The sequence below is a fragment of the Bactrocera dorsalis genome, chromosome 4 (assembly GCF_023373825.1).
Source record: "Bactrocera dorsalis isolate Fly_Bdor chromosome 4, ASM2337382v1, whole genome shotgun sequence".
In the NCBI taxonomy this organism is placed as follows: domain Eukaryota; kingdom Metazoa; phylum Arthropoda; class Insecta; order Diptera; family Tephritidae; genus Bactrocera; species Bactrocera dorsalis.
In genome coordinates, this window is record NC_064306.1 from 50924478 (window position 1) to 50949963 (window position 25486).

General features: G+C 35.3%; 1 protein-coding gene across 11 annotated transcripts in view; it reads right to left on the reverse strand.

Annotated features, from left to right (window-relative positions):
• LOC105227505 (AMP deaminase 2) overlaps nucleotides 1-25486 on the reverse strand; it is a 46043-nt gene that overhangs the window by 18205 nt on the left and 2352 nt on the right. For 5 of the 11 annotated variants that reach the window (XM_049455327.1, XM_049455329.1, XM_049455322.1 and 2 more), the window contains one exon: nucleotides 844-1027. In XM_049455327.1, coding sequence (XP_049311284.1) covers nucleotides 844-1027 — 184 coding nt within the window. Of the gene's footprint in view, nucleotides 1-843; nucleotides 1028-1829; nucleotides 1976-5254; nucleotides 5558-18144; nucleotides 18554-25486 lie in introns of those variants that run through there. The other 6 variants (XM_049455321.1, XM_049455320.1, XM_049455324.1 and 3 more) reach the window with 6 other exon arrangements.

The window sequence follows — 25486 nt, forward strand, 5'->3', positions numbered from 1 at the left end:
ATGAATAATTGGCAGGAATAATACCTACATACCTTCCGTGTATTAAATGCAATTTTGAAAGTAAGGAAGGGCTAAGTTCGAGTGCAACCGAATATTTTATACTCTTGCAACTTGCAAGAATCAAAGCCAGGGAAATACTTTAAGGTGTAAAGCCAATCATATATAATTACAAAATACCGATATTAGTTATAGGCCTAGGGCAAGTTTTCGCTCAAATGTATCCATTTAAGGCACAAAGATACACTATTATGAGTAGTGTGAGATAACTCACATATTGGCCGAAGTTCAAAAATGTTTATATTGGGTATACGGGGGCTAAGAGAATTATTGGTCCGCTTCAACCCATTTTTGATATACACATTATAAAATCCCTTAATTCATTATCCCTTAATTTTAGTTATATATATCACACATTGGCCAATATTTTCTATCAAAAGTCAACAAAGACATTATTCGTACAAAGTTTTATTCCGTTCTATTAATTGTTTCTTGATTTATGTACTGGAAACTGAACGAATCAAGTGGAATTTGAAATTGTGCTACACGGTTGGTCGAGTCCCGAGATATGGGATTCCACCAAAAAGTGGGCGGTGCCACGCCTATTGTCCAACCTTCATACCGGTTCCTATAATATTCTCTCATACTCTCTCGTCATTCTGATCATTTACATATATGTACCCCTATATCTATCTAGATTAGTATAGCCTTAAAACAAATCCGATATCTAAACCTCTTATCTTAGAGTTGAAATACCACAAAGCTACCAATAAATATCTTGGGTTTTTTAAATCGTAAACGTTTAACGCACAATCTCAAACTAATATAATATACAATGACACTTACCTCGAGGGTATTGCCTCATTTAATTGCCGCTGGATTTGTAATTTCTTCTCAATTTGTTCGATAGGGAATTGTGGTACTTCATATGGAGCGGAAATTTCATTCGGAAGTCCATCTTCGGAAACTTCACTGGGTACAGGTGTCTTCGACAGACGTGCCGCTGCGGTGGAGGTGGGCGAATCGGATCCTGAAATAAAAAAAATGGTTGATGAGTAAATAAATGAAGTATCTAAATAATGAACAAAGTGTTTTTGTATGAGTTAAAAGAGGAAATTAAACGCACAAAGCTACCGCAGTAATACGAAGCTTGTGCCTGCCTCCTGCTGCTCTGCATCTTAATTAGTGCAAAGGACCGTTGGCTGTAATCAACGCATCATGCAGCTGTGTTTGATCAACACCCAGTTGATACGAGTAATCTAAGTACTTTTGCAGCTCATTACTGCCACTATTGTTGTTGGCCTAGTTCTCACACCATTCCTTACCAGCGAGCGCCATTAAAGCCAAAACTCAAATTAATGGCGCTGCGGGCAAAGCTGCACACGAGGGTACGTAACTACCAAGCGGAGAGCCCACATTTGGCATGAAAATCAATATATCACTACTACGGACGGCTCTGACGTCTCTGACGGCAATGTGGCGGCACTATTAAGTGTTACACAGGCATTACCTCGCACGCTGGCAAAAGTACAAAACACAACACAACTATTTTGCGTGTTTTTGCTTTATTTGGTAGCTGGTCTTTTCGTTTTGTTTTCTCGATTTGTGTGCTCAACTTTCGCGTTGGTTCGACTAACGTTGGCCCGGCGGCGTGGTGGGTCGTGGTGCTGGTAATTGGTTACCAAGCGATAGTTGTAAAACGAAATAGGACACCTTTAAGAACGCTATCCTAACATCAATCAACTATTTTTCTTTTTTGTTTAATTAATTTTAACTGCTAAACTTTGAAAGTCGACTTCAATGAGTGTAGGGTCGCCCGCATAGCCGCTCACCTTTAATCGGGAAGCCGAAAAGTTTGGCATCGACCAGCAGGCGATGTGTCGAATCCATTCGATTAAAATTCATTTCGAAATATACCCAAGCTCTACGAAGCTGCTGATCGATTTGAAAACCGAATGTAACTAATGCGTCTCTGTTTACGAACAAAACAACTTTATTTAATTCTAAACAAAATCTCTACAAAGTGGTTAGTATGTTGTATTTCCAGTGCATTTTGCTGATAGGCAGATGATTTCGAGTGATAAGCCGGCGTGATAGACAATTGGAATTGAAAGAGACTGAAATGCGCTCTTGTAAACAAACTGTATATTTATAATCTGCGTATGGTTCTATTGACCTAGTGTGCCTATTTTTGGAGAGCAAGTTTAATTAAAGCAGTGTTTAGGTTTTTCAGAATGTGGAAAATATTTCAGAAATCAGACTAAATGATAATAAGAATATAAATCGAAATGAAATATATTCAATGAATTTCTTCAATGCTTTTAGTGAAAATACTATTTATTTTAGTATTAATTTAATTTATTATATAATAATCGAAATTTTATTATTATCTTTAAGTTGTGCCCTAAGCTCTCAGCAGCTAATGCAATTAAAATTAAAAAAAAAATTAAAATGCCTTAATTTTTCACAAAAAAATATCATCTGTCATACTTATGACCTATAAACATAACACACATCACTTCGTATCAAATCACATGTTCATATCAAATAAAATTATATCCCTTCGACATATTAAGATATTATATTAATTTAATAGTTTTGTGAGAAGAAGAATTTCATAAAATATCATCGTCATAGTGCTGTATAAGGCACGTGGCACACTTTTTCTTAATACATAACAACCAAACTTCAATTTTAATTGCAATTTCATGCAATATCTAAGCCATCTAATTCAATGAGAGCATCGCCTCAAACCATATCACATATGTAAGGTTTCATATCATATCTCAATACACCAACTAAACATATTTAGGCTTCAATAGTATGAAATCACAATCCATATCACCATTCATCACAATGTACCCATCCAAATCATAACATTATATCACGTCACATGTCACATCGCTTCATTAAACGATTGATATCACTCTCATTGTACTATCGACATGGTATAGTCATATCATCGCAAAAACCAATCAAATCACAGCGTCAAATCATCACACGTCGCGTCGCTCCATGATGATATCACTCCACGAATGACATCACTTTCATTATATCATCTCAAAAACCAATCAAATCATAGCATATCACGTCACCAACCCAAAAATCCATGCGCATCCAATAATAATCACGTCTGATAAATAATCGCATAATTACATATCATTCCATATAATACCAAAAATTAAATTTTTTCCGTCATTATCATTTCATCGTAATTTCACTGAATAAAACAAATCTTAAATCAAATATTGTCACATCACATCTACCGAATCACATCATATTACCTAACCAATCACATCATGTCATCAACTTATAAAACGAGTCGAGCCATATCGAAGATACCTTTCATCATAACACAAATTACATCAAAATATAACACAAGCTGTACACATCATATCATGTGAAATAAGCACATTTAAAATATGCATCAACACATCTTAATTCATTCATATTAGGTCATCACTTCATCATAATTTCAAAAATTCACCCCGTAGTATCTGCCATATCACATAGTAGTGCATCACATCATATCAAAGCAAAACCTTATCAAGTGATCGTTACAAAAATCCAATTTTATTATATCAAGTGTTTATATTATTTTATCTAATCACAAATTACAAAGTGTATCTCATGCTGTGCATATAAGCAGATCATATCACGTCACACATTATCATTATTAAATATACATCACTTTATATTCAACAGGAAACCTACAGGAAATCAAGTCGGCAAATTGACTGAACCATTTGTGTGGCTTGTGGCGCCGTCCTGTTAGAACCACATATTGTCCAAATCCATATCATCCAATTCGGGCCAAAAATATTCGGTTCGTGCCGTCTTGATCATTACGGAAGACGCCGACGGTCCATAAACCGCACCAAACTGTGATTTTTTCGGGATACAATGGTGACTCATGGAGTACTTGTGCATTGCTACCTGACCAATAACGCATACTTATTTTGCTAATTGACGGAGCCATTCAGCCAAAAATGAGCCTCAACGCAGAAGATGATTTTTCGATGAAAATCCAGATCATTTTCAAGTTATTACGCAGCTCAATTCACAATGATGTGACGATTCTGGTGGGCAAGAGGCTTCAGTTCTTGCGTCAATTTGATCTTGTAAGGATGAAGATCAAAATCTTTTCGCAAAATTCGCCACAACGATGCCCCAACGCTTAAGAACAACGTGTGAGAGACTGCTTAGCTACCTTCGGCAGCAATAGTCTCAACACTACGGACACTTCTTTGTCTCACTGGCACGGGAACATTTTGTGCTGTGCCTGTGGATTCAAATTTTTCCACTTGACGCTCAATTTTTGACAGGACAGACAGGACGATTATGTCGACCATAATTTGGACGTAGCGCTCTTAAAGTTGAGGCCACTGACTCCGAATTTCGGTAGTAAACTTTAGCAATTTCGACTCGTTGCTGGATCGTATATCTTTCCATAATCAAATGGTAAACCTTACTGCAGATAAATGTCAAAACAGCGGGGGAAAAATATGGCGTCGTTTGCTGTCCCTATCGGTCTACTTTTGTAGCGTCCCTACTGAAAAGCCGGTTAATATATTCTTTTTGATCTTTGAATAATTTTTAGGGCTAAAATCTACCTCAGCACCACATACTTTTTCGGAGATCATCATGGATATCGACTATTGGATCAAAGGGAATCCGGATTAAGCCAAAATGAATCGCTGATTATTAAAGTACACTAAATTCTACATATTAACATTTTTTAGTAATTTAATTAATGAAGAGCTTCTTTAAAAAAGTCACAAAAAACGCGGATATTGAAGCAGTATAAAATAATAATTTTTAATGTACATGTCATTTTATATTGCTTAATATTAACGGTAACACATTGTAAGAACATATTAGTGAGCAAATAATCCACCCACTCTAATGTAATTACGAAAACGAGAGTAGCAAGGTTTGTTTTTAAATTGCCAATTCCATTTATTTTATTTGTGTAAATTATGGAATTTTTAGCTTTCATGTTTGTGATCAGCGACAGGCGCAACTGATAAGACAGCTATTGATAAGTTAAGTTTTATTAAACACATATACATATGCATTTAGACGTTTTTGATATAATTTGTGTTAAATGCTTTATAATAATCTTTATTAAAAATTTAAATATTCGTAAGAAGATACGCTAGACGCTAGGAGTTGATGAAATAAATGTAAAAAACATTAAAGAATATGAAGATGAGAGAAAGACTGTAAATATAATTCACAATGCAAGAAAACATACTGGGCGTTAGGGCTCCGGGTCCAGATATAGAGCGCATAACACGATGCGTAGTCACGAAGGGGTAACGACTGATGCGCGGCTCCGGTATATCAATCGAATCGGTGGAATCTAGAGCGTGCACACCGCGTAGACTCATCTTTATTATTTATATTATTATTAACGCTTTTCACTAGTTGTTGTTGTATAATACACTGCTTTTTATGTTTATTTGATATTCACTTATGTAACAAACGGGAATTTAGGTTAAGACACAATAATTCACTTAAAATTTGTTATTATTTTAAATTTTGCAGCTTGTTTTTTCTGAAAAGAAACCGAAACGAAGTGAAATTTTCGAAATGTCAACCGTCGTCGAGAACAGAATAAAAATTAATTTGCAGCAAAAATAAAATCTATTTTGAAAGTCTATCTTGACTTATTATTTTTATTTTCCTATGACGTTCGGCAAGTAAATATAGATATTTATCATAAACAATTTTACACGAATTCACAGTTGTTTGACTTTGCTTTGAAAATTGTGTTGCTATTGCCTTTTCATTTTATCGTCTTTTGTTTATTTATATCAGCTGATGTGTTTTACTTTTCACTTTTCGTTTTTATTATTTATTTATCGTTGTTTGCTTACTTCGCTAAGCAAATGTTGCCAGAGTGCAAATGTTGATCTATAAGATATCAATGTTGTCAAATATGTAGTAATCGAAAGGAAATTAAAAATAAATAATTTACACGAAACTACTAGATTTTTCTTATATTTGTTAGAAACCTAAGTTTTTGAAGTAATATATATTTGAAAATACATATTATAGATAGGTTATAAAGCTAAAACTTCAGTTTTCGGAAAAAAAAAAAAAACTTCGAAAGATTTATAAGGACTGTCCCGTAAAAAATTGACCCTTTTATTCCTTCAGATTGTGACGTACCTGTTTATGGCATTAGTCTCAATGGGGACTTGTTTTTTTCTATATAATCTGACGATTAACAAACTGTATAACATTTGGTGTCAACACTTCAAACTATTAAGATGTCTAGCAATCAAGAAAAAGTGCGCGAACTGGTTTTGTCCACTAACCTGGAAAATCCCGAATTAAAATATTCAGTTATAGCTAAAAAAAACTGGAGCATCGGAAAGTACTGCCAAAAGGGTTGTTTCGAATTACAAAAAGGGTGTACCTACTATACGAAAAAAAGGTTCGGGTAGGAAAGCAGGTGCAGAAGGAAATTTGGCAAAAAGAGTGAAGGAAGTTTTTAAGCAGAATCCCAACACTTCAGTACGAGATGTTGGTGTTAAAACAGGTACCTCTAAAAGTATTGTACAAAGGATAAAGAGTGATGGTAAGCTAAAGACATATAGAGTTCAAAGTTAGATCTTAATCACTGAATATAGAATGAGAAGCTTTCTCAGCTTTATGAAGACACTGACTTCAGCTACAGAATGTAAAATAAAATATCGCGCCGATCGGTTGATTATTGCCTGAATTTATCCGAACATTAATTTTTAAAGGAATAAATTTCGATGAATATTTTATCTTTTGAATTTTTTAAAATTCAAATTACATACATTTAATATATTAAATCGAACCCTTATGAAATTGGGAAACAGGTTCCAAGTGTCTTATTCTATAACAAATATATACAGGTATATTTAGATATAATTATGTGCACTAGTGGTTCGAAATAAATATTTATATTTGGTTTTCAAAGCGATATTTCATATTTATTGTGCTATAAATATAAATTTACGATTTAAATATCGAACTAATAGCACCCACATGTACGATACTACTAATATATGCAAATACACAATATACTATCTATTTATGGCGAAATTAATCCTTGAAAAAATCAAAGGCAGGGAAATAACTTAAGGTGTAAAACGTCAACCAGAGGATCGGAATATAAGCAATTTTATATATACATACACTATATATAACTCATGCACTGGGCGACAAATTTGGCATAAAATTCGTTAGAAGAACGAAAATCATTATGCCTAGTAAATAGGAGTAGTATCAACGCAGGAAAATACCATGTATAAAATTTAGACGAAATCGGTAGATCCGGCCCCAGCATATGCGACTTCACCAAAAACGGGCTGCCATAACACCTTCTCATATTATTTCGGGAGTAAAATTTAATGTTTCTGGCATAATTAGTTATTGATTTATCGCGCTTTTAGTAGTTTTTCTCAGTACCGTTATATGGGGAGTGAGCGGGGTTATAATCCAATTCCATTCCTGTCGATCCTGATTTCTACATTTTGTCAAACACAGCAACATATATATTTCGTTAATAACATGCCGAATTTTGGCTTCTACCGTTTCGGTTGCAACTGATTTATCCCTAAAAATAGCTGGTCTGACATAACCCAACAAAAATGAATCGAAAGAAGTCAAATCATACAATCTAGGTGGCCTATTGACACACCTTTTTCTTGACGTGATTAGGTCCAAAATATTTCGTTAAAGAAAAATTGATGGTTTCACGTGCTGTAGTTCTTATAGCAACCATCTGCTAATTTAATCACCACTTAGACAATTGAAATTGAGGAAAAACCCTTCCGGACTCACTTTTGAGTATAATGGTGATTCTATCTCCACGAAGTATACATTAGTTTGTAGCAAACGCCCTAGATGTACTTCAACGTCCCTGGATATTATGAACTTCATTGAAACCCGGTGAGTATTTCTATGATGGACAAAATATGATTCGTATCAGTTTTAGTTAGAATTCATCTGTCTTATTTTCAAAAATACTAATTCGGTGGTTATGTTATCCCATCTGTACCCACCAAACCTAATTGTAAAAGTTCGATGTTAAAAGCAGATGAACTTATTTAAAGTCGTTGAGGTCCTATTAATTAAAATATGGTACATTGAAATGTTTTCAAAATGGTTTTGCTGTTGGCTTTTTGATAGTTCAAGCCCGTGTTATTTAAACTTCCCATTAGACACTAAAGCTTAAACTCGAGTTTGAACGCAAATTCATAAAAGTACACATTCCCACCCTAATGTTCAAACATACTGTGCTGTAGGTACTATATGTCAATAAGTCAACAAACGATTTGTGAATTAGACAATGCAAAGAATTCACATTCAAAGGCAATTGACTGCACAATGAATTCGCGATTTATACGAGAATGTTGCCTAGTCAGTGCGAGTACACATCTGCTGCTCTTTAATGACAAAGCAATGAGAATAACAATGCGGCGCCAAAATATAAATAATTGTTTGAACAGACACAAAGGTGTTAAGTGGACATGAGGGTGGTAAACTGGTGCATATATGTAGTATTTTAGGGCCGTAAGCTCAATATCTGGTTAGTAGCCATCTATCAGTTAAAAAAAAGATTTTTTACCGATAGAAGCAGTCTTCGTTAAGTTAAGCAGAACTCATGTCACAGAAGGCTTCTAACTAAACACTGAGGAAACAGCCTCATTTAAAGATCAGGCTTAAACTAGTTTTTAGCTGTTACAGTTTACACTCACTTAGGAGAAAAATGGAATACTTTCAAAGTGAATGGTACAAAATGGGACAACACTAATATTTTATACAGCTTATCGTTTATGACAAAATTTTCAACGGCACAGATGTATAAAATTTCTTTAGGAAGGTCAAACTACATATCGGCAAGTAATACGTAATTCACATACGAAACACGAAATCATTGACTTAAACTTAATAATGTCATACAAAATTATTAGGCATACCCTAATGTTAATTTCACCTGTTGGGAAAAACTATATATTTATATACAATAAATAAAGACCATCTTCCTTTGTCATGGTCACGGCGCAATTATTAGCCAAACGCTAAACTGAGAGACAACAAAGCTATGTTTGCCTATACTTAAACATACATACATATGTGCATATCCAGGTACATGTGCATGTATGTATGTATGTATTTAAATTTAATGTTTTGTTTACAAAATTGGATCAATATAAAAGGTACGAAATCGTGTGTACAAATATTGTGTATGTATATACAATATTAAGAGATTACTCTACAGATCACATACGATGACTTGCAAGTTCTTGCTTTTAGTTTGGCAAACATCCAACAGAATTAATGACCGGCAGATGGCTAAAACAGTACTTCATATAAATGAGGTTAATAATTTGTGGGAAATCAAACGTAAATATGTACACAAATAGGAAAAGTAATAGGTGAAAAAGAGCTGAGGGCAAAAACATATCATCTCAAAGATGCGACACGATATGAAAGAAGAGATGTAGAAAGTAGTCGAAAAAGTATTTTCGTATTTTGTATTATAAATAGATGTCTTTGCAGTCGTAGATATATTTCTTCAGTGCTACCAATCACATTGTACATAGGCTGCTATATATATTTCTGGACTAGGCAACACTAAGTGTTGCCAGGTGCAATCTGACATTTCCATTGGAAAGTTTGACATTTTTTAGCATAACATCACTCAGAACGTTTTGTCATTTAATCGTGAATTGTTTTATTTACAGGAAATTAAAAAATTCATCTCGGCCAAAAAATGGAATTAACTCGTGAACATTTTCGTGCGATAATTTTTCACAACTTTCGACGTGGATTATCACGACAAGAGTGCATCGATGAACTAAAATCTTTGTATGGCTATGAAGCACCATCCTATAGCACTGTGAAAAACTGGTACAACGAATTCAATCGTGGCCGACGCTCGCTCAAAGACGAATTCCGTGAAGGTCGTCCAAAAACAGCCGTTGTGCCAGAAAACATCGATGCCGTACGTGAACTGATAATGCAAGACCGTCATGTAACATACCTTCAGATAGAGGCATGCCTATGCATTTCTCCCACCAGCATACATTCGATATTGCATGAACACCTGGCCGTAAAAAAGGTTTGTTCTCGTTGGATCCCGCACAATTTGACAAAAAATACGATCGCGGTGCTTCAAAAGACGTTTATAAGATCGTCACAGGTGACGAATCATGGACCTATGCGTATGAGCCCGAAACAAAACAGCAATCGACCGTGTGGGTCTTCCAAGACGAGCCAAATCCAACGAAAAACAAAAAAAAAAAACATTTTCGTTGATAAATATGCCTATTTTCATTATTAGGCCAGAAATATATATAGCAGCCCTCGTAATAGGAATGTAAAGTATTATTTTTACACCGATCACACCTTAGGAGACAAAGTCAAAGCTTTATGTGTGCTCTTGGGCCCGTTCAAAAAATTCATTCGTTTTCCGAAGATGGCTTAAAACTTATAAAACGCAATGATGTTATCAAGAGAAGAAGCTCCGTCAATCATCAACAAAAATTTACTAATTTTTTGTTCAACTTAGCAATATATTGACGAATCACTTTAACATGAAATGTATTACTAAAGAAGCTAAATTTAAAAATAGAACAAATAGAAGCGAAACAACTAAATGCTGCATTTAATGCTATTAAAATTAATTACTATACAAATAAACCGTATATTAATTAAAACAGTGTCTAAAGTCTTTGCACTCAAGCATAATTCTAAAATTTTTGTATACAGATATGTATAGCGTATTCTATATATTGTATGTTAATGTGTAAATCTCTGTCACTATGCTAGACTGCTTGAAGAATAATTTATTAATTTGTGTGAAGTTATCAACTTGTTATTCAAAAGCGACAAAACCGAATAAGCATACCATACATACTATTTGTAGGGAATATAGTAATTGCTATGTATTACCATATATTATATACCATGTACATTATTTTGGTGTTTTATTATCATCTAAATATATAAATGTGAGCTTTTAATCATTTGATTTATGACACATTGAACCTGAAAGACACTCAAAATCAAGTACAACATACTACTATTTATACCATACTATATTTCAACAATCGTGTATAAATACATATGTATGTACGTGTACATATGTGTTCAATGCTTGTTCTTATTGTTGCGTTATTGTCACTGCTGACTATTGTAAAATCTATTTCTTCCCCGATTGTTCACGTACAATGTTATTATTTTATGGCTTTACAAATTGCTTGGAAATACAATGGGGCTATTATCTCATGCATTTATAATACATACTTACACACATACATGTACATACATATGTACATATATAAAAAAAATTAGTATTTTCTTTTACAAAAATTCAAGTAACGTTTAGCTGAGGAATGTTCTCACACCCTATTTTAACAGCTTATCAGAGAAAACTTAATATGTATTACATTTTTATGTGAAGACACATGTCCGTTGCCTGCGGAGTATACCTTGACAGTGTTGGAATTATCAAATTAATAAAATTATCATTTGTATATATCGCCACTTAAAATGCCAAATACTAAGATAACATCACGTTCATAAAAAAATTTTATACCGGAAGTACATGTATGAAATATAGTGGACACCGAAGTTCTTAGCATATACATGCGTTCCAAAGTAAACTGGACTTAAAAAAAACAGAACAAATGGTTTTTTCGGTCAAATCCATTTATTTTATTCAAAATAGTCTCCTCTGCTTCAATACAGCTTTTTGCAAGGTCCAAAAGCGTGTCGAATGAGTGTTTTAGCTTGTTGACCAATATGCCCGCCAGTATGCCGGTGCAAGCCTTTTGAATGGCCTCTACGTCAGCATAGCGCTTTCCTTTCATAGGCAAATGCATTTTTCCGAAAAGGAAGAAGTCACACGGTGCCATATCAGGTGAATACGGGGAGTTGTTAATGGTTAAAATGCGATTTTTGGTCAAATAATCGGTCACAAGCGTCGATCGTTTTTGTGCGCCAGTCAATTTGTGCGGAACAAACCGTGCACACACCTTCCGTAAGCCCAAATGTTCGGCCAAAATGCGATAAATCGATGTTTTAGAGATGTTCAATTCCATTTCCCTGGACAACCGATAAAGATAACAGATTCTAACGCACCAGTCGAAATATAGATGGCGCCATCAGGGGACGCTAGATTCAAAAAGTCCTGTTTACTTTGGAAAGCACCTTGTAAACCTCGGATGCGATGGCCTTCCTTGCATTCTGCGAATTTTAGCTTTCATTTACGGCTCATTTTTGTAGTGCCATGCGACAAATTGATGGGCAGTTTCGACGTCATATTCGTTCATTCTCGAGTCTCATCACCACTATTGTTGCGTATGGTGTGTTGTCAAGCATTTCTTTTGCGACCTATTTACTGCGTCGATTTTGCAAAACAATCAGGTCTTTTGGTACGAATCTAGAGCCTTGACACCATCATACCCAAAACCTTAACTGAAATGCTTATAATCGTCCATAAGACATGTTAAGGACCTCGACTATTTTTCTGTTGCCAATATGAGGATTTTCTGGCACTGTTTCTTTCACTTTTCGATGTTATCTTCAGAACAGGCAATTTTTCGATAACCTTACGATCTTTACTGAATGCTTTGTGCCACTTAAAAATAGACACGCCAAAACACAACTGTAATATTTTCAACGATGCTGCCGCACTGATTCTACTGGAAACATAAAGTTTACAGAAAGCTCGTAAATTTTTTTTTTGCTTGGTAAAAATCGTCAAACGTCGTAAACAAACAACTGTCAAAGACAGACTTATTGACGTATAAAAAGATTGTACCAATCTTGAAAAAAATCTCCGGGTCAATTTTGATCATGTGTATTATTATCAACGGTGTTTGTACGGAAGTTTCCATGAAAATTTAAATTTTCAATCAATTAAGCATTTTTAGACAGCCGCTAAATACAAATTGTTTCAATTAAACGAAGTATGTTTGAACACCAAACATGACATTTCAATTAACACCTTACTTGCTTCGACTAATTGCGACATTAGAACAAGATATAAATAAACGCATCGTTTAGCAAAATGTAATTTGTAAACTATGGCATATTTGCTAACAAAAAATTCTTTAAAAACGAGTATGAATTATAATTCAACAAAACATTAAAACAGTGTTCTTTCTCGTTTCCGAAAATCATAAATGAACATGACATAACACGAGTTAAACAACTGTTTAAATATTCATCGAAGATCAGTGTCTCGATCATGCTTGTTTACAATATTTTTAGCAGAAATACGTTGAACTCGAGAAAAAGTATATACATAGGTGAAAAAACATATGACTCATGGCGTGAGAAAAATTTCACATACAAACATATTTAGCTATAATTTCACAACCTTTCACACATCTGAATTCGTAAATTTTTAATAGGTTAATTACCCTGTTTACTTTTCGCGAAGAGGGTTGAAAATTCTCACCGCAATGTCAGTGAACAGATTTATTTCCAACAACTTAATCCTTTCAGACAACCAGTAAACAGCAAAGACAAATATATTTCTCCTCCCGCCCTGCCAGTTATAAGAAGCAATGGGGAATGACGATGAACTGAGATATCTAAATTTTCATGGCATTACTTTGTCAACAAAGTTCTTATAGCCAGTATACTGAGGAGATATGAGACATGTAGCTCTATTAGGTATCTATAATAGCGCGAGTATAGCTGTCACTCGACAACAGTATACCAAAATATATATTACGACTGGCTATCGACTACCTACTGCTTTCCAAAAAAAAGAAAAAACAGAACAACGTGTTTGTTTGCAATTTGTGCTTCTAATATAATTACAGCCAGTCTACTTTATCACGAACACGAGTATTTGATTAGCACATTGAAGATCCTGAGGTCGTCGAAAACCTGACTTAGCCCTGTAGTGCATCCATTCTCCTTTGGTAATAACGAAAGAGTAGGGCACAGCTTTCAAAATCGCCGAATTAGAGAATCTTGACATTTGTTATGGGTCTCGACACAACACATTTTGGTTAATGTTTTGGATATGAAGCCTGTCAATGCTAGACTCGTAACAAAAGAACTGAATATCTGACGTCAAATAAAGTGACGAAACGTGGGTTTGTGAAAATAATGTCGAAACTGCAACATTCTAGCGAATGGTGCTTCAAAAATTAGCCGGAACCGAAAAAATCTAAATTTATTGAAGGCAAGGGTGACTTTCAGATCCCAGGCGAAACTTATGACAAATATCTAGAAAATAGATTAAGAGCTGGTATGATGTTTTGGCTCAGGAGCCTATTTCTAAGGGGATAATTAAAAGTATGTATTAAAATACGCGATAGTTTTTTTGTTAGTCCGGTTCAAATTTGATCAGTTGTTAAAATTCGATTATTAATAAAAAAATGCTATTTAGAACTAGGGCTAGTTATCATAACGGTAAAAATTCCAAAAACTTAAAAGTCGAACAGAAGAAAATAGCAAATTAATTCCACACACTATACGAGTATGACACCCACCCAATTTATTCACCTTATCCATAGCGCTTTTCCGTATAATTATCTTTATTCATATTTGCACGCCTATAGCAAGTGACGCCTACTAAAGCACGCAACCCCATCATCATCAGCCCACAAATATTTTCCACTACTCAAACTCAAGTGCAACCACAAATATTTTTATTAAAAAGCAGCGAAAGGAAAATGCTAACGAGCAAGCAGGCGTAGCTTTCGTTGATTTTATCTCTCTGTCGCTATTCATCACTCACAATGTACACATTGCAAAAAGATAAATAAAAGAAAATTATAGAAGAGAAAAGTAAATAAATAAGAGCATGTCATTTATAGCGCACAATAAAGGCGTACAAAGTAGGAAAATTTGCGAACGAAAATGACGTTCTGCGCTCTAACTTTGGCAAAAGCGCCAATGACGCAGTGGGCGCTCCAACAATTGCGACGAAGTCGGTGATATCAGTGCATTGAGTATAAGTGTATATACATACTATATCGGAAAGGGGTTCTCAATTGGTACGGGTGGATGTTGGCGACCTAATGCTGTTCATTGGCAATACTCTAAACTGATGGCAAACTGCCATTGCAAAGCTGACTAATGTAAACTGAGCCTGGAAACAAAAATTGGTAGTAACGGGTGATTTTTTTGAGGTTAGGATTTTCATGCATTAGTATTTGACAGATCACGTGGGATTTCAGACATGGTGTCAAAGAGAAAGATGCTCAGTATGCTTTGACATTTCATCATGAATAGACTTACTAACGAGCAACGCTTGCAAATCATTGAATTTTATTACCAAAATCAGTGTTCGGTTCGAAATGTGTTTCGCGCTTTTTTATCGACAAATTTTGTTCAGCGATGAGGCTCATTTCTGGTTGAATGGCTACGTAAATAAGCAAAATTGCCGCATTTGGGGTGAAGAGCAACCAGAAGCCGTTCAAGAACTGCCCATGCATCCCGAAAAATGCACTGTTTGGTGTGGTTTGTACGCTGGTGGAATCATTGGACCGTATTTTTTCAAAGATGCTGTTGGACGCAACGTTACGGTGAATGGCGATCGCTATCGTTCGATGCTAACAAACTTTTTGTTGCCAAAAATGGAAGAACTGAACTTGGTTGACATGTGGTTTCAACAAGATGGCGCTACATGCCACACAGCTCGCGATTCTATGGCCATTTTGAGGGAAAACTTCGGACAACAATTCATCTCAAGAAATGGACCCGTAAGTTGGCCACCAAGATCATGCGATTTAACGCCTTTAGACTATTTTTTGTGGGGCTACGTCAAGTCTAAAGTCTACAGAAATAAGCCAGCAACTATTCCAGCTTTGGAAGACAACATTTCCGAAGAAATTCGGGCTATTCCGGCCGAAATGCTCGAAAAAGTTGCCCAAAATTGGACTTTCCGAATGGACCACCTAAGACGCAGCCGCGGTCAACATTTAAATGAAATTATCTTCAAAAAGTAAATGTCATGAACCAATCTAACGTTTCAAATAAAGAACCGATGAGATTTTGCAAATTTTATGCGTTTTTTTTAAAAAAAAAGTTATCAAGCTCTTAAAAAATCACCCTTTAGAACGACTGGCACGATCCTGTAAACTCGGCTGATGCTAGTCATAATTTCTATCGAAAACAAAGAATTCAAAAAGATTCATATTTTTTAATGTTTATCTTCTAGTTAAACTAAAAGAATTCTAAAAAAAGTGTAAAATTTTAAAACTTTTTTAAAATTAAAAAAAAGTGGTTTTTGACCAAAAAAAAGTTTGCTTTATGTTGTTTAAAAATATGTTCAAACTTGACTTTTCTCTGTTTTTTTTTTTAGTTTAAATAGAAGATGATTTAAAGCCAAAGATAATAAACTTTGCCCCAATTCAATACGATTTTTAGTTTTTTTCCTTTCTGGTCTGGTAACACAAAGCCAAACCTTAATTTCCAGATTCAATATACGAGGTGTGTTCAAAAAGTATCGCGAATCGTAACTGACAGTTTTCTTCGATTGCAAGGGCGTGGTGCATCATGAGTTCTTGCCACAGGGAAGAACGGTCAATAAGGAATATTACCTGCAAGTTATGCGCAATTTGCGCGAAGCAATCCGCCAGAAACGCCCGGATTTGTGGAAGAACAAAAATTGGCTTTTGCACCACGATAACGCCCCTGCTCACACACATCGTTGCTTGTGCGCGACTTTTTGGCCAAAAACAACACACTAATGATGCCGCAGCCACCGTATTCCCCAGATCTGGCCCCCTGTGACTTTTTCTTGTTCCCTAAACTGAAGAGGCCCATGAAAGGACGACGTTACGCTTCTCTTGACGAGATAAAGACGGCATCGAAGGAGGAGCTGAAGAAGATAAAAAAATGATTTTTTGAAGTGCTTCGAAGATTGGAAAAACCGTTGGCACAAGTGTATAATATCTCATGGGGATTACTTTGAAGGGGACAAAATAGATATTCATGAATAAATAAATAATTTTTGAAAAAACACAAAATTCGCGATACTTTTTGAACACACCTCGTATTGTTTTAGGTACTTCCGATTCCTTAATATAAGTGTATTATCGCAAAATTATGACATAAGTCTATTATCGCAAAAAGGAATTCGCTAAAGATTCTTAAGGACATCCCGAGCATTATTTTTGAAAATTTGCATTTGGGCGGCTCGATTGAGCTTAAAAGGAGCCTATTTCAAATAAAAGACCTTATACTGTTCGAGTTAACGATCCAGAAAAGGTAAAAAATAAGAATCTTTTAAAGTTCATCTACCAAATTGCACAAATTCTAATATTGACTTCACATAAAACCGTTTTACAATAAAGAGGTTTAGAGGGTGTTTCCAGAACAGCATGCTGCCTGGAGAAGTAGGAGAAGGAAATACAATAAACTAAAAATGCAGTAGCCGCCAAATGCCAGTTAGGTCTCAGGAAAATGAATGGACACAAACCTAATCAACCTGCTTAGTGAATTATTACATTATAACTGCCGTTGAGACATGGGTTTATGAGATTGACATGCAAATAAGTCAAAAATTTTAGGAATGGAACCCGTTTTCAATCGATCGAAGAGATAAAACAAAATTCCCTGAAGGGGGGCCATCCCAAAAAGTGCTTATGAAAAGTGTTTCGAGGACTGGAAATATCGTTGGCATAAGAGTATTAGATCTGGTGGGGATTACTTTGAAAGCGGCAAAATATTGATGAATGTGATTAAATAGTTTGCGTTTAATTTACAATTTCCGGGTATTTTTTTGTCACAATGTACATACATAAACATAAACCCCTATTGAAACACATTTTTCTAAATATAAAAAACAATACCACAGTTCAAGTTGCATGAATAATCCGTTTAAACTGAGAAACAATTATTTCCCTGCACTTTCCTCTAATCTAGACGCATTAATCGCCATCCACATTTATCGATATTTTCTTCAATGATCGATTATTTTAGTAATCGAGTGCTTTCGTCACACAAACGTCAGCGGTTTAACGTTTTAAATCCGCGTATATACAATATCAAAACAAAGCACACAAAGCACAACACAATGCAACACTGCACTACGCGTCACTAGAACTGGCAATAGCAACAACAATATTTATCTTTTAATTGCGATGACAATTCTGTCAGCGATTTATCATTGCGTTGCATAACAACATATTTTTCTTTGCTGCGTTCTCAACTGCACATAAGAGGCCAACGCCGCGTTGTTCATCTACGAACAATTCCGAGATTTATCTCTGCGATTTATAAATTTTCCCACACAACACTATTAAAGCAGAATTTCATTTCATTTCAATTTAAATATTACAATGCACAATCTATGGCGAATGCACATTAAGTTTTAGGAGTTGAACTGTTGAGCACTTGGCACTTGGCGGTTGGTGGTTTTCGGTTGGCTATTCTTTGGTTTGGTGCAATCGCTGCACTCTGCATTGGCCGTTTGTCAGTTGACAAAGGAAATTTAGTTTTCCGCTTGAGAATCGACGATAAACTGAACTGATTGGCCTCGCACATTCACAAAAGGCAAAGCAAAAAGCCGCCGCCGTCGAACGATCGAAACAAAAGATTTCTTGGCGGCGTGAGTGTGGAGCTACTACATAAATGATGGGATAATATTAAACAAATGAAAGTACAGACACACACACACACACACTGCCACACATACACATACTTATAGATATGTGCATGCATTTGAACAATAGCTGCAAAGGAGAAATGTGGAGCAAGGAAGTAGCAGGGGGTGCTAAAGCTTCGACGACGACAACGACAACGCCAACAATTGCTAAGGCAACAAGAGCAACAAAATAATAATAAATACAAGTGTAAACAATGTGGAATATATTGTTTTGTTTTGCATTAGTGTGCTGCAAGGCGCTACAGTCGGGTGGCAGGTGTACTTGGTTTGATCGGTGAAGAATTGTGAGGGTGCTTCAATGCATTTATTATTAATTTTTTAAGATTCTATAATTCTTGGATAAATTATAATTTTAAATTATGGATTTATTTTACTAAGATAGCTATAGGTTCTTAGGTTCATTAATGATTTAATTCTTTGACTTCAGCACATAATTATTGGTATGACATCTAACCTAAAAAATATTTAAAACAACAAAAAAGCGTTTACTTAGACTGCACCAATTCTACAATACCCTAAGCAGATTCTTATTTTTATGATAAAAGATTATAAAAACAACTTTAAATTGATTTTAATCGATCAGTTTGTATGACAGCTATATGATATAGTAGTCCGATCTGAACAATTTTCAAGGATAACGCTTGACTACCTTACATAATATTCCCTGAAAAATTTCGTGAAGATATATTTTCAAATAAAAAAGTTTTCCTTGCAAGGACTTCAGTTTTTTCTACCAGATTGTATGGCAGCTATATGCTATAGTCGTCAGATCTAAACAGTTTACTCGGAGAATATAGCGCTGTTGTGGACAATAATATCTCTGCCAATTTTTTTGAAAATACCTTGCCAAAAAAAATATTTTCTATACAAGGACTTGAGTTTGATCGGTCAGTTTGTATGGCGTCTATAAGCTATAGTTGGCCGATCTGAATTAATTTTAAGGAGATTGTAAAACTGTCTTGGATAATAGCATGTGCAAAATTTCGTGAAAATATCTTGGCGAATAAAAAAGTTTTTCATACAAGAACTTCAGATTGATCGGTTAGTTTGTATGGTATGCCATTGTGGTCCGATAACGACACTTCCGATAAATGGGCAGCTTCTTAAAGAAAAAAGGACGTATGCAAAGGTCGGATCGGTATTTAAAAAACTCAGGGACTACAGACCGACAGACTGACAGACATTTCTTAATCGACTGAGCTAGTTTCTCGAATCATTTCATATTTATCATATATGGTCCTAGATACACTGAAATGTCATCGATCGGTATAAATAGCTCGACATACAAACTTTATACAATTAAAAAAATAATTTCCATTTTTACCAAAATAAGTTAAAATTATAACCAATTTTATAAAGTTCGAAATTAAAAACCACACCTATTACTTTGTCACAATCGAAACCACCGGCACTTTTTCATGTAGCGAAACTATAAAAAGTAACTCGATTTATAAGGAAAAGCACTGTTATGATGGAAAATGTATAATACTATATTTACAGGTGCTTATGAATCAGTTTACCTATACGTATACTAATATATTAAGAATATAAACATATAAACATTGCTTGCACATACTTGCTAATAACCGGCACAATGAGTACGTTGAAAGTTATTATCTAAAATTATTGCGAAGTATAGTAAATATAATAAACTCACACTTATAAAGCTATGTATGTATGGGTGTACATTTCGCGGCATTTAGACACATGAGCTTAATTAATAAGTAATTGAGGCGGTGAGAATTAAAGTGACGGGTCAAGGGTTGCCGGCAATTTTGTTTTCAAAGTCGATGAACGATAAATTTTGTGAACGATAACAGTTTAAATATAAAATAAATCTTAAACGAACCATAGACTAATCATGCGATATTTAAAGATACATTTTGGAACGAAGAACACCGATTCGATCAATCTGATAGCTTATTGGGTATAGCCTTCTAAGAACCTTCAAATCGTATATAGCATTTCTATAGCTTTTAATCAACGGTTAGAAAGGGTCAAATGATCATACTATTATGATAGGATAAGGAATAAAAACACATATAAAGAAGGAATTAGCGGTGTAAGGTCTAAATAAATAGGCACTAAATCTAACAAAATATTCGAACCGATATATAGACAAAACTTGTACGATTTGGTGTGTGGTGAAAAATAATTCTGAAGGTATTATAGGGAACACCTGGTGTGACAAAATAAAAAAAAAAAACAATTTTTGGGAATTTAAAAAAACATTTTCAGTAACTGATGCCCATAGCATACGGAAATTATGGAGGGAACACTTCTCTAGTCTGCTGCATGGCATTGAAAGCATCACACCTGGAGATGGTGAACCCGATTCCTCAATCGATGACGATATATCAGACATTCCATTGCCCACCCGAGCTGAAGATATTCACCATGCGCCAAATCTTAGAAAGAACCCGTGAAAAGAAGATTGATATATACCACCTTTTCGTCGATTTCGAAGCTGCTTTTGACAGTACGAAAAGGAGTTGCCTTTATGCCGCCATATCTCCATGTCCCCGCATAATTAATGCCAGAATTGGGAAGGACCTTTCCGAGCCGTTCCGGTACCAAACGAGGTTTCAACCTACTAAACAGAGAAGATACTATCTTCTATAAGAGTGTACAGCTGCTGGCCACCGCAACCGCGCCGTTAATTCTGCTTTCTCCAGGTTGGACAAAGAAGCGAAGCAAATGGTTATGGTAGTAAACGACGGCAAGACGAAATATCTCTAGTTAGCAAATAAACAGTCGCCGCACTCGCGACTTGGCTCCTACGTCACTGTTGACATTCATAACTTCGTTGGCGTACATAATTTCTTCCATCCTGGAACCATCATTAACACTAAACAACGAAGTCAGCTTCGAAACCGAACGCAGAATAACTCATGCTATTTCGGACTTAGTAGGCAATTGAGAAATAAAGTCCTCTCTCGACGAACAAAGAGCAAATTCTACAAGTCAGTCATCATCTTCGTCCTACTATATGATGCAGAAGCATGGACAATGACAACATCTGATGAGTCGGCGTTACGAGTTTTCGAGAGAATGATTCTGCAGAAGATTTATGGTCCTTTGCGCATTAACAGCGGCGAATACCACATTCGATGGAACGATGAGCTGTACGAAATATACGACGACATTGAAATATCCCCAATCTAAGGGAAGCATAAATATCCGAGGGACTTAAATTTATTCAATATTTATGAAATTTATATCAAGTTTATAGATAAAAATCTCAAACGCCACAACTTAATGGCACCATCAATCAGCCAGGGAACATTTGCCGCACTAAGCTAACCCATAAGTATTTCATATTAATAATAGAAGTCTTAATCTTTTGTTGTCATTTTCAATTACGGTAATGCAATTGTTGAGCGGCTATATGCCATACATACAATCTACGTATGAGTGCACACAGTGTGTACATATAAATATGCAATCCGGTCCAATCAATTATGGTTGCTATTAAATAAATAAGTGAATGCACAAGCGTGTGGGCCACGATTTGCCATCCGTCAAAATGAATTTGTTTATACAATATTTTATAAGAATTATGTGCGCACTTACGAATGAATATGTATGTGCATAAATCAGCCGGCACTTAGTTCCACATACAGGTATGTAAATATATTGGGTGTTAAACTTCGAAAAGATTTTTGGATTTTATTATATTATATAAAATATGGTAAAGAAATAACTAATTTTTCTACAAATAGAAGTTGTAATAAAAAAGTCCACTATTTTTCTAACGTGACTTTGGTAATCAGTAGCAGTTAGAAAGATAAGATTTCGTACGAGAAAACTTCTCAAACAATTTAGTGATTGCCTGACTTAGTAATGTTTGAGCACGCATCAATGATAAAAAATGCATAAGTATATTTTACAATGGCTGGATACAAAAAGAAGCTCATGCTCCGAATTCCCCTTTGTTGGATACAAAAAGAAGCTCATGCCCCGAATTCCCCTTTGTAAATCGTTGTAAGGGCAAGAGGAAATACAGAGTTTGTCCGGAAAGTAATAGGACTGATTTTCTTCGGCCTCAACTGTACTTCGGAGCGTGCCAGCACCGACTGGATTCGGTAGAGGGCGTTCCTAGCTAACGAACGAGTTGTCTCCGAGCACCTGCAGAGTCAATACAAACATTTTCGAGCGACATGTTTAAGTGAGTAGTGTAAGCCGAAAATGCAAGGTCGTTAGAGCAGAGGTACGCGATTAAATTCTGTTTGAAACTCCGTAAATCTGCGATAGAGACGTTTGATATGATCAGGTAGGCTTACAAAAAATGTTGCTTTAGCAAGAAATGCTGTGTTTCGTTGGCACCAGGCCTTTTTGGAGAGCCGACAAGAGGTCGCTGATGAAGACCTGGAAGAATGAGCAAATCCAAAGTGAAAACGATGTTTTTGTTTTTTCTTTTGGCATCGTCCACCATGAATTTTTTCCCCCTGGGCAAACCGTCAACGCCAAGTTTTACTTGTAAGACCTCAAGAGACTCAAACGGGCCCGACAAGACATCGCAGCCTATTGGAAGTTGCACTACGACAACGCCGGGATCTCAACGCTTCCGCAGCCGTCCTACAGCCCAGATATAGCCCCCCGGACTTTTTTTCTTGTGTGAAAAGGCCGATGAAAGGGGATTCAAGCAGCATGTACCTCGATACTCAAGTCTATTCCGTAGAATGCCTTCCGTGACGGCTTCAATGCTTGGACGGAAATCTCGCTGGCAGCGCTGCATCGACGTAGGAGCCTATTTTGGGATTTTTTAAAGAAACTTGATAGTTTTTAAACGATTGGTTCAATCATTCATTTTTTTTTAAATCGACTCAGTCCTATTACTTTGCGGACATACCGAGCAGAGGATGAGGAAGGCCTTCACTACGTTGGAAAGACCAGGTAGAGAAGCACCTGGCTTCGCTTAGAATCCCCAATTGGCGCCACATTGCGCAAAGAAGAAACGACGGGCGCGCTGTTGTTAAATCGGCTATAGCCGCATAAGCAGTGTTTACGCCAGTAAAGAAGAAGAAATTGTTGCGGAAATGTAAAAAATATCAATTTATTTCTAAAGCAAATGCTTGCTGCAGAACCGGCGCAAACGGTGGCCAAGTCAAGATTAACGGTTAGAAAAGTTTTGCTCTGCGTTTAGTAGGATTGGCAGGGAATTACACACTATGAGCTGCTATCCTCGGACTAAACTCTTAATTTAGATCTTGATTAGATTGCTATACGACGTATAGTATACGGGATAATTTAACCGTATAAGGAAAAGATTAAAACCGATTTTATTAAAAATCTTCTAATCGGCATTTGTAGCAAAAATAAAATAAGTTGAAAATATTAAAACTTTGATTGTAAGGGGGAAAGAATAAGTTCATTATCGAGTGGGTGATTAAATTTTCGTCACAAAAATATAATTAACTGTAGTTTGTAGATGTGCATAGCTTCTGAATATATAAGTATTTTACACAAACATACATATGTACTATAAATGCACTTAACTTAAACCCACTTAAGATAAGATAAAGTGAATAATGTTATTCTAAAATTTAAATTTACGCGAAATGGAAGCGTCAGTAATTGCTGAATCACTTAATTTTAGAGGAACAACTATTGCTCACGCTGAAATATTTATGCGAGATATTTGCTGTGACTAAGCTGCAGTAGGCAGCAGTGCACTCGGAAACACACAACGGTTAATGTTTGCCAAAAGTGCGGACGTAGGCACTAATTGCATATGCAAATTGGTACTTATAAGAAAAGTGTAAGATATGTATTTAAATTGAGATTCTAATTATGCGGATACTAACCCCAATTACTAAGTAAAGTAATTGTGCAGTAAACAGTCTTCTAAGCACTTATTATTAATTATTAAAATTATTAAAATCAACCATCAAAATTTGGATATGAGAAAGCTCTGAGAAAAGTGGATGCTCACGGGCTCACTTTTGACCAAAACCAACGACGGGTTGTTGATTCGGAGCAGTTTTTAGAGGTGTTTAAGCGTAATAAACCCGAGTCCAAACGACAGACATCTAAGTGATCTGCAAAGCATACAAAGACGCAACAGAATACTCGCTAGGAAGAAATTGTCGTCGAATGAAGAGAAGATCGCCAAAACTAACGCCTATTTTGAAGCAAAGGTCAAACAGTACTACAAAAATGGTATCGAAAAGTTAGAACATCGCTATAAATAGTGTATCACGCTTGAAGGGAACTATGTGTTTTATTAAGGTAGGCCGAGGACTTTTTAACTGACCTGTTATATGTACATAAAAAATCAATATTTAAGAGATCCGCATGTACACACATACGTAAGTCTCTCGTTTATACATACATATTATATATTTTTATAGAAGTAAATATATATTTACAACATATTTATGTATGTATTTTTTTTTTGATAACAAATTCCAATCAAACAAAGTTTATCGCCTCTATAAGTATGTGCGGAAAAAACTGGTATATAAATATGTATATATGTATGTATGTATGTACCAACAAAAACTATGACAGTCTATGCTGATAAATCGATACACTTAACATTTTAATAAGCTCTTTGGCATATAAAAAGTATATATAGATAATATAAGTGAACAAACAATGGTTGAATGAATGATCAAGTTAACGTTGATTATGATGGATAATGAATAATAAACGGTAGACAAAATACTTATCTTCAACATGAATAACGGCTGTTTTAATGATTTTTTATTCAAAGAATATATTTGAGGATACTCAAAAATAATTAAAATCATAAAAACATACACATATACATATATAAGCACATATTAATTACATATTAGGTTAAACACAAAAAAACAACAACGACAATATTGAAGGAATGGGTTAAAATTAGTTTAT